The sequence below is a fragment of the Brachypodium distachyon genome, chromosome 1 (assembly GCF_000005505.3).
Source record: "Brachypodium distachyon strain Bd21 chromosome 1, Brachypodium_distachyon_v3.0, whole genome shotgun sequence".
Taxonomy (NCBI): Eukaryota; Viridiplantae; Streptophyta; class Magnoliopsida; order Poales; family Poaceae; genus Brachypodium; species Brachypodium distachyon.
In genome coordinates, this window is record NC_016131.3 from 62,916,119 (window position 1) to 62,926,866 (window position 10,748).

A 10,748-nucleotide genomic window follows, 5' to 3' on the forward strand; every position below is an offset into this window, starting at 1 on the left:
ACTCCCTCCTCCTCTCCTGCTGCTCAGTTGTCCGCAGTGTAAACGGTGGTGTATCATGCTCATGCATGCGTTAGTGCTGGTGGTTCGTGCCATGGTGCTGCTGCTTAATTAAAAGGGAGATGATGGGGGGAGATCAGTGATGATTAATTAGAGACCGGGTGGGATTCAAGGTACGCAAGAGAGGGAAATTTGGTGGGGATTAAACAAATGATGCCCATGATTGAGCTTTCTTTGTAGCAACTTTTGCACCGGAAAGGAATACAGAGTAGTATATATAAGAAGGAAGAAATGATTAATGTTCTTCGAGTTTTCCATAGGTGATTTTAGAGATAAATTGATTTAAGGCAATTATTCTGAGAAACTATGTTAATTTTGGACTATGTGGCAAAATAATAGGAAAAAATACATGTATAGTTTCTCCAAATATAAGAGTTTGCCATAGTTGTCATGTTTCGATTTACATGTTTACTAGTGCGAGAAACATTCTTATGAGTTTTAACCTACAAACAAGCATCATTGGAAAAAAATCTTACAGAATAAAACCCTTCTACATTTTTGTGGCTCCTTTGAATCAAAGAGGCCTTAATAGTCGAGATGGTTATGGATGATACATCTGCTTGGATGTATTTTAGAAAGAAAAAATAGTCGGGATAGTCAGACTGTGTGTGTGCATCCACAGCGAAGTGAAACCTGTGCTGCTGCCTGCAAGGCAGTGCAAGGCCTCACATGGAGTTTCATACCCCCTCCGTCCAATATTAATTGACTCAAATTTATCTAAATAAAAACGTATGTATATATTAAAGAACTGTTTTACAGTACCCTAAAAAAATGTAGACCGTTCTTTTCTCTTAATCTAACAGCTGAGCATGATTGGTACTCCAGCGAAAGTGTCACAGAGTACCACTGTAGAAAGGTAGGGAGTACCTGAGTTAAAGGGTAAAATTGTAATCTACAAGTCGGTTAATCGCTGACAAAAATCCTCATGAATAGCTGATTTGGAAAGCCTAATTTCACAAGCTACTACGGCTGGATATGGGGAACGGGTTCCGCCGGCGAGGAAGCGATGGGGCCTATCCCTTGTGGCCGAATCGTTTTACTGGCATTCGTCTAGTTTTACTAGACGCCGCTTCGTGTGCTCGATTCAGGCGGCGGCGGCGGCTGTAAGTCCGGCAGGAGATATACCCTCAGCAGTTAAAAGAGACTAATGGTAAAAACGACCTGCATATTAGCATGAGGAGAAGTCTAAACTGCCCATTAACAGACGGCCAGATCTGGTTGGTACTCCAACCTCTCTAGAATGAGTATCAGGGTACCGTAAAAAGGCTCATATTAAACTACGTTTTTTCTAAAAAAGTTAAAATACGTCTAGATACATATAATAAAAGGTCATTTAATACGAGATGGAGTGAGTAGCATTTCTTGCATGGAAAAGTTCTTTAGCACTTCTGAAAACATACGCTGGGTGCAGTAAAATTTGGTAACCTGAGTATACCAACTTGCTCATGTGTTTTGAAGAATCATGATGATTGCTGCTGGCTTTGAATCATGGTAGCAGGATATAATTGATCTGAAGCAAAGTAAGCTGCAACGCATGATCGGGTGTTTTTACACGAATACTGGGAGATTTATTATTACAACTACGAAAACCAGAACAAGTAATTAACTTGCTTGGGACTTTGGGAAATATCTAGTTACCCGGTGATGAGAGTGTCTGGAAGAACCAAAACACCATCACGAGGTCTTTACACGGTACAACTCGTGCCTATGAGAAAGGTGATGACAGTGTTGAAAACAACGTTATTAACCAAACCTAGGTGACGATTGCAATGCCCTTTCTAGGATCTCTTTTCTTGACAGTGTCCTTTCTAGGATCTTTTTACGCCAAAAGAAGGAAACACAATGAGCAAGTTGTGCATCAGGCTCCATGAAAGAAACCTCGACAAAAGGGTTGGAAAAAAGATAATCCATGTTTAATTTCCACATAAACTGGACCAATTATAGGAGTATATCTTACACAATGTTTCAAATATTTCCAAAAAAAGTCTATCAAACATGCTGGTACCCAAACTCATGTCCGGAACTTACTTTCCCATGGGCTGGATGAATAGAGGTCCCGCCGTCTCGTAATCATGTCCAGAACTCGCTACAACCGTCCTCCTGCCTAGTAGACAGTTTGAAAGTTTGGGCCCTCTCGACTTATCTCAACCAATTTCGACGTACCCTTGCCGCTCTCTTGTACATTGGGCCTTTGTTTCACACAATCAATCAACGAACCAACACAATATCGCTGGAATGCTTTGCCGGCCTACCTTTGCGAGAGACTCCCCTCTCTCTTAAAAAAAACTATTGGGGAAAAAAAGGCTGCGAGGAGAACAAACGGAGGCAGCTGAAAAGGGCTCTTTCCCAAAAAAAAGAAAAAGCTGCCAAGGCTCTTTTCTTAATACTTACTCCCTCCGTTTCTTAAAAAATGTCATATTAGCTTTCACTAAGAGAAGGCTTTGACTACAAATTATTATGTCAAGTTGTGGTTTAATGACATGTAACTAGTATCGTTAGATTCGTTATCAAAAATACTTCATGATATTTGTAAATCATATCATATAAACCACATTTTTACATAATAATTTATGGTTAAAATCTTGTTTTAATGAAAACTAATATGACATCTTTTAAGGAACATAGGGATATCCATTGGTCTTTTTAGCACCGAGAGCTTGTCCCGTAGCAACCTACTCCCTCTGTTCCATAATAATATGAGGCACACACGCATATTTAAATTCTCAGTTTGATTAATTAAATATGTATATTTTTTTAAAACATACACCGTTAAATTCGTTATCGAAAGAATTTTCTAATAATATAATTTTAAAATTATTTAATTTACATTTAGTTAGGTAAATTGACGAGCTAGATATGCGTTCATTCTAAGGGACGGACGAGCATGTAAAAGTCTGGCTCCATGGTCCACGACAAATGCTAATCCTTCCGGAGAGGCAGGCAAAGACCGGCAACCTTCGCGGCGAGCACGTGAAGACATCCATAGATTCGTGGGCGTGGTACAGCTCCAAACCTCGTGAGCCCCAAAACCAAAGGGTGAGTCGAATTGAAGAAGTCTGTGTCGCGTCGTTTCTCCGATCCGTGACCTCTAGCACTCCTTCCTATCATGCGATGCAGCTGCATCCAGTTGGCACAAGTTACGATCAGAGTCATCAGACCGTCGACTGAGCTCCAAAACTCGGCGAGAAACTATCGCTTGATCATTATTCATTAGGGATACCGTTTTATGAAACTGTTATTGGTTTTTTACCTTGAGTAGTCCGCACTCAAAGTCGAAATACCGAGACCCGAATTGGCTACGTCCGGGTTCCATACCCAAATATTTGATGCCTGGCCTGGGTGTACCCCGTGTACATATTCATCGTGCTGGTACGCAGCAAAAAAAGAAAAGAAAAGAAAACAAGAAAACTGAACTTCACCTAAAAAAGGAAGGGTGAACTGGTTTACATTGCTATGTCTGGGCCATGAAAGGAAAGGTGAAACTTCTTGCCGTTTTTTCAGCTGGAAACTTCTTGCTTTGATAAAAAAGGAAGAGAATGCTTAAGCAGAATGACTTGGTTAACTTCGGCTACAAGATTGCGCCGCGGCCCATCACGCCATACCAGTTTCATCCCAGAGCAGCAGTACGCAGGATCGCAAGTGCGAATTCCTCCTTAAATCATGCCAACTATTTCTTTCCTGATATACACCGAGAAGCCGCGTGACGTTTGTCACTTTGTCTCCATCGCCTTCGTAGCTGTGTGCAATTCATTTCCAGCGCAGGGAGTACCCAGACCAAGTTCAAATCCAGGTGCTTCCACATAGTGTGTGCTCTCGCCAGAGGCCCATTGATTGCGGCGATGGCGCGTACTTACCAAGTAAATCGAACATATTCCTTTTTTTTGCGGGTAAAATTGAACCATATTGCCCCTCCGTTCCCCGTCGTACAAAACATTTGCACACGTACGCGGCTACAGTCTACAATTATAGTATAACCTGGACGCGCATACATTGCGGGGATGTTTTATTTTACGTTTTTAGGCTATAGAATGACCTGCTGAACTCTGTTCTATATGTAAATAAATAGAATCTGCAGATGTAGTTTATTTATGAACAAACTCTGCAAAGATGCCGGCGAGCATAAATAAACAAAGACGAAGCAGCCCAACTTCAAAACCACCTAGTACTAGGTACAAAACAATTAAAACCGTTTTCTTCTTCATAAACCCAAACGACCAAGGTCAAACAAAGAAAAGAGGATCTCGTAGGCATCAATCGCTGTCGCCGACGACCCAACCCCACACTCCAGCAACGGCTGGTTAAGCAAACGGCCAGATTATCGTTACGGGCATGCAGCCGCGTCTCCATCCCTAAATACACTCCCAAATTTGACTCCCCCCACCACACTGACACGGCTCCGCACGCCAAAAGCCCCCTCTCCTATTCTCCTTCGTCTCTTCCATTCCAAGAACCCTCGAGGCGGCGCCGCGCCTTTGCCATTGCAGGATTCTCTATAGATTTTGAGATTGGAGTGCAGTAGGGGATTTGTGGGAGGGGAGCGGTGGGATCAGGTGGGTCGCCGGGGGAGGGGCGGCGGGGCGAGATGAGCATGTACGGGAGGGACCCGTGGGGCGGGCCGCTGGAGATATGCCACGACTCGGCGACGGACGACGACCGGAGCCGGAACCTGGACCTGGACAGGGGCGCGCTCTCGCGGACGCTCGACGAGACGCAGCAGAGCTGGCTGCTGGCGGGGCCCGGGGACCAGGCGCGCAAGAAGAAGTACGTCGACCTCGGGTGCCTCGTCGTCAGCCGCAAGCTCTTCGTCTGGACGGTAGGGGTGCTCGTCGCCGCCGCGGCGTTTGCGGGGATTGTGGCCGGAATCGCCCAGGCCATCCCCAAGCACCACCCCCAGCCGCCGCCGCCAGACGAGTACACCGTCGCGCTGCGCAAGGCGCTCATGTTCTTCAATGCCCAGAAATGTGAGTGCCCCGCTGCTTCGTTTTCCCCCCTTCTATTTGTCGTTTCAGAGCTAGCCATGTGGGCAAATTAGATTTTTGATGTTTCCGCTCTGGTGCGGGGTTAGTGATTATAGATTTTGACCGGCGATTTTGGTTGTTTCCTTTGGTTGCTCCCGTGGATTTTGTTTAAAAAAAAATTGGTTTTGATTTGGGATTGTTATGCATTTGAGCTGTGCCAAACTGCAAAGATCATATTTTTTTTCTTAGGTGGTAGTTCTGTTGGTTTGGTGGATGTAAATTCACCATTGGGATTTTCATCTGATGGATTGGGACTTGGGTTCAAAAGAAGGGAAATTTTACGGGTTATGATAGCTAGGTTTTCTCTGTTCCCTACCTGAAAGTCTGAAACAGGAGGAGAGGCCAGTTGCTCTTAAACCCTTACACCCTTCAGATCCATTCTGAAGATGCCTAGGTTGCATCTGAAGAATGATTCCCCAGGATTAAGTACCATTTTTTTGACCTATTTGCTGTACAAATTTTCTGCAGCCGGTAAACTGCCGAAGCACAACAATGTACCATGGCGTGGCGACTCGTGTTTGAAGGATGGGAGCTCGGACCAAGCATTCCGGCGAGATCTCTCTGGTGGGTATTATGATGGCGGCGAAGCTACAAAGTACAACTTTCCAGCTGCCTTCTCCATGACCCTCCTCAGCTGGAGCGTCATTGAGTACAGTGCTAAGTACGAGGCTGCTGGGGAACTTGGCCATGTCCGTGACACCATTAAGTGGGGGGCCGACTACTTACTTAAGACCTTCAACTCCACGGCTGATACCATAGATCGCTTGGTTGCACAGGTAAAGCAACTACACAAACATGGACTTAAAGGGGGGCGTTGTTCTTGCTAATAGGCCATTGCTAATGTGAATTTTTGTGGAGGGTGCAGGTGGGTAGTGGTGCAGTTTCACCCGGGTCGACTCAACCCAATGACCGTTATTGTTGGATGAGGCCAGAAGACATTGACTACCCACGCCCAGTGGTCGAATGCCGTGCTTGCCCTGATCTTGCTGCTGAGATGGCTGCAGCATTGGCTGCTGCATCCATTGTATTCAAGGATAATAAGGCTTACTCACACAAACTGGTACATGGTGCTACCACCCTCTGGAAATTTGCAAGGGATAGAGGTAAACGCGGGATGTATAATGCAGGCATTTCAGACGCTACAAAGTTCTACAATTCAACCAACTACTTTGATGAAATCGTGTGGGGTGGTTCATGGATGTACCTTGCGACTGGGAATACATCATACCTTGAGCTCGCAACGAATCCCACGCTTGCAAAGAATGCTGGCGCGTACAAGCTTGATCAGCACACTGGTGTCTTCAGCTGGGAAAATAAGCTCCCTGGTGCACAGGTCAACATTTTTGTTTAGCTTTGTTTAATTTAATTCTAGAGACATTGCACATGCTGACTCATTTGCATTCTCGTGTGGATGATACGTATCAACTAGATCCCGTATCTAACGTGCTGACAATTTAGTACTATAGCTTGAATAACAACTTTTTTCAGTATAATGTGTCACCTTGCTTAGCTGCAGTCGTTATCTAGTGTGGAGTCAACTTGTCCTACCATATGTTTATCGTTAATTATTATCTAACTATAGGACATTTGCAATTATGGAACAACAGGTTCACTACTTGGTACCCACAATGTTGTCATGTTCTGTACCTCGGAATTCTTAACCTTAAAAAGGACATACGTAATGAGAACAGCCTTCAGCATGGAACATGCATTTTGGATCAAGTGGTTGAGAAAATTACTTTGTTATTGTTGGGATCAGATGTCTATGCTTTCAAGTAAACAATTCATTTTCAATTAGGACTCGCTCTATCTTCTTTATGGGTTATTTACTTCCTTAGTAGATAGTATTATTTTCTGTCCAGCTATCTGACATGATTTATTTTTCCCAAACTGCTTGCTTGAGGCTATGACCCATGTGACAATCCAAGCAAACCACTGTCCATTAGCTACACGGTTGGAGTCCAGAAAAAAATGCTTCTGCAGTAGCTTTCAAATTACGTGTCATGCGACAATACGACATGGTAGCATTACTGTATAAAGGACAATTTTTCTGGCTTTAAGGGCTAAATGATGTACTTCGTTAATCTGAACCAAAATGCATTCTTTGTAGCTTGCAATGTTGAGTAATTAAATGGGTTTACCATGACCTATCTTAGCTTTTTATTGTTTTGGCATTTCAGGTTCTTCTAAGCCGGTTAAGGCTCTTCTTGAGTCCCGGGTATCCATATGAAGAGATGTTGAGGACGTTCCACAATCAAACTTGCATTATGATGTGCTCTTACCTTCCAGTTTTTAAATCTTTCAATAGAACAAAGGGTTTGAACTTGCAACTTGTCAACTTACATTGTCACCTATTGATTTCATAGAACAATTTATCAAGTATGTGGTAAATGCTGCATTCCTTTACAGGTGGTTTGATACAATTGAATCATGGGAATCCCAAACCTCTCCAGTATGTGGTAAATGCTGCATTCCTTGCTTCTGTGTTCAGTGACTATCTTGATGCTGCAGATACACCTGGGTGGTATTGCGGCCCCCATTTCTACTCGGTTGAGGTCCTTCGAAGTTTTGCAAGAACTCAGGTAGGTTTTGTAGCCTTTAAATATCAGACTACCTTTTGTTTCCAGCAGTTGTATGTTACACTCCTGGTACTAATCTGCTACTTCTGTCAGATCGAGTACATCTTAGGCAAAAATCCTTTGAAGATGAGCTATGTGGTTGGGTATGGAAACCATTACCCCAAGCATGTTCATCACCGTGGTGCGTCGATCCCAAAGAAGAAAGGCGTTCATTATGGCTGCAAAGAAGGGTGGAAGTGGAGGGACTCCAAGAAGCCCAACCCTCACATCGTTGTTGGAGCTATGGTTGCCGGCCCAGATCGCCATGACCGCTTCAAAGATGTCCGCAAGAACTACAACTACACAGAAGCAACCCTAGCAGGCAATGCCGGTCTGGTTACAGCATTGGTAGCGCTGTCAGGTGAAGCTCACGGGTTGGACAAGAACACTATGTTCTCTGCTGTTCCTCCGATGTTCCCTTCGCCCCCGCCACCTCCAGCACCATGGAAACCATGATTGCTGCGAGTATCTAGTTAGACCAGTATTCTAGCTCTTCCTTTCTTGGATACTGTTGTGTTAATCTAGCGGTGAAGAAGACCACATGCCGTTTACTATTTTCATTTTTTTAGTGTAGTATATTTGTGTAGTATAATCACCGTGCTATATTGCTATAGGAGACCATCTATGTTGGGAGTGTCCATTTCTCAATCGCCTAAGAAATAGTTATTTCTCAGTCAACAATCGTAGCCATTTAAGCAAGATTTTCTTATCCATCGGACCTACATTAATTTTATACGAATCAATGATTAAATCAAATGTTGTTATCATTGACTATTAGTTATTTCTCATTCGCCTAAGAAATAGCAAAATCGATCTATGTTTGCTGTAGAAGGACCATATTTTTTTAGAGGGATAGAAGGACCATTTATGCATGAAGATTATGGCCTAAATTCGTACACCCTCTGTCCAAATTATTGAGACGTCTTGGGATGCTAAACCAACCTGCGAAATCGTCTTATAATATGAAACCGGAGTTAGTAATTTCCTTGGTGTTTATTTGTTGGTAGTGGAAACTTCGATCTGACTGTATTATCTTGCAACATCGAGAGAATTCATCTGCCGTGGATGCAACGTGTTGCTTTTGCCTATTGAGATAGACAATGTCGATATCACGTTGGACCTACTTCTTTTTATCCAAAAGTCAATTCATATTGTCTTTGCTAGTTCGACCTGTTATGTTTTGGAAGAAAAAAACAATGAATTTACATGGAGCGGGTTCAAGTTTCAGAACGAATTCAACCCTAGCATCTGAAGTGCCAGATGGCCGTCCAGATCCGGCCCGGTTAACTCTGCCCATGAACTTCTGTTGACGTACTTCAGCCCAATAATCTTAAAAGCCCACATCTAATAGCACTGACTTATACGCACAGCCCAGCTGGACACCATGGAACGTTCCAGAAGCGCACAGGAAGCATCTCCTTCTTCCTCTCAAATCAAAAAAAAAAGAAAGCGTCGCCAGAAAGCGACCCTCATAATGCCAGATCGTGCTGGGATGCAGTAGACCTTGGGTTAAAACTGATTCGGAGCCGTGAACCAGTCGCGGCTGAGTCTGGCTGACGAAGTATGCATACGTGCGCTGCGCACGCCGGCCTCGAACCACACGACGCCGGCACGAAACCTGAAGCGCGAACCGATGAAAAATGCACGCGGTGCGCCGGTGTGTGGTCTTGGTGACGGGCCACGCAACTGAGCTGGGGAAGGGCAGTAATTGATGCGACCGTCCAAAGCACCAAATTCACAATGGACAGGGCACCGAAAAGCACGAAAAATCCCATCCGTGAACAAACACTGCGCAATTCCCAGGTCTGCTGTCGCTGCCGCTAGGAACCGGCGAAAGAAGAACGGCTCCCGAGCCGCGGAGGGAATCCTTCCGCCAGTCCTGTACGCAGTTCGCAGAAACGGACATGCAATGTATGGTCTCCCATGCCCGATTTTGAATCGCTGCCTCGAGACCTGCGTACCACGCTGAACAAGCAAGACATCGGATGTAGGGGCAGTTTAAGCAAGCATGTGGGCAGTGGGCCAAAACAAACTTGGTCCACTTCCACTTCTGTGGATAACGATTTCAAATTTGGTCGGCGCAAAGGCTCTCCGGTCGGTAACAGTGTCGGATGTAACCGCCTCTCCCAAATCCCAATGCTCTAATTTGAAGCCGTACTTTAGTTCGTATCATGACAAAAGGAAAAAAATTACTCGTAGATAGTTGTTATCTCGTACCATAGATATAATCTTGAAAAAATGCTACATCCAAACAATGGTATAGTGCTTAACTTGTCAAACAAGAGAGTCTACGAGATTATACGTAATTAAGACATCACGTAGTGGAAAGGTTTTTTCTTACTCCATTTTTTTCAAAATGCAGGACGTATAACTTTTGTTAACTGTTAAACCTTTTCGAATTTGGTTGTACTTGTAACAAAGCGGTTAGCATATACATTGTCAAACCAAGATACTATAAAAATACATTTCACAATGTATCTAATGATATTTATTTGGCACCGTAGATGTTGATACCTTTTGTTATATGGTTGGTCAAAGTTAGAAAAGGTTGACACTAAAAAAAAATCATACGCCCCATAGTTTTGCGATAGAGTAGTATTTATATCATGTCGGAAGAGACAACAGACAATACATTAGGATATGCCTAAGCTTTTTTGGTCATTTTTTTCTAGTTGTATTTTGACATTCAACTTTCATCACTACTCTTTGAGTATTACTAATAACTAGCACAATACTCGTGCATTGCTACAAAGTAAAAACGGCAAGCGAACCGTACCTGCACCCTATGCCTAGGTCTAGGCTTCGCTACGACACCTCTTCAGCAATCTTGCTTGTAGGTCATGGTCTTTTCCTTCGCCATCGACATTATTTTATGGGCTTGGCCCTTCGTGCCTAGACTTTACATTTGGGCTAGCTCCACTGCCGATGTTAAATAAAAATACCATACAAAATTAATAAGTGACGGACCATCGCCACCATGATTGTGTCGAAAAGTGATGCAAAAGACAAAATAAGTGCCATCATGGTCCAAACGTATTCTTTTATTGGGAGTTTG

At 43.7% G+C, this 10,748-nt stretch overlaps 1 protein-coding gene across 1 annotated transcript; it reads left to right on the forward strand.

Moving 5' to 3' along the window:
- Positions 1-4,425: 4,425 nt before the first annotated feature.
- On the forward strand, positions 4,426-8,406 carry LOC100834535 (endoglucanase 9). Its single transcript, XM_003557948.4, has 6 exons — positions 4,426-5,018; positions 5,544-5,851; positions 5,941-6,408; positions 7,256-7,391; positions 7,485-7,657; positions 7,748-8,406. The coding sequence occupies exons 1-6, from the start codon at positions 4,640-4,642 to the stop codon at positions 8,147-8,149; spliced, it is 1,866 nt and encodes a 621-aa protein (XP_003557996.1). The 5' UTR covers positions 4,426-4,639; the 3' UTR covers positions 8,150-8,406.
- The last annotated feature ends 2,342 nt before the right edge of the window (positions 8,407-10,748 follow it).

Excerpts from the sequence above, each read along its gene's own strand:
- LOC100834535 (XM_003557948.4), top strand. The coding sequence starts at position 4,640 with ATGAGCATGTACGGGAGGGACCCGTGGGGCGGGCCGCTGGAGATATGC. Across the intron at positions 5,852-5,940 it reads TAGATCGCTTGGTTGCACAG|GTGGGTAGTGGTGCAGTTTC; the intron begins GTAAAGCAACTA and ends TGGAGGGTGCAG. Across the intron at positions 7,392-7,484 it reads ATCTTTCAATAGAACAAAGG|GTGGTTTGATACAATTGAAT; the intron begins GTTTGAACTTGC and ends ATTCCTTTACAG.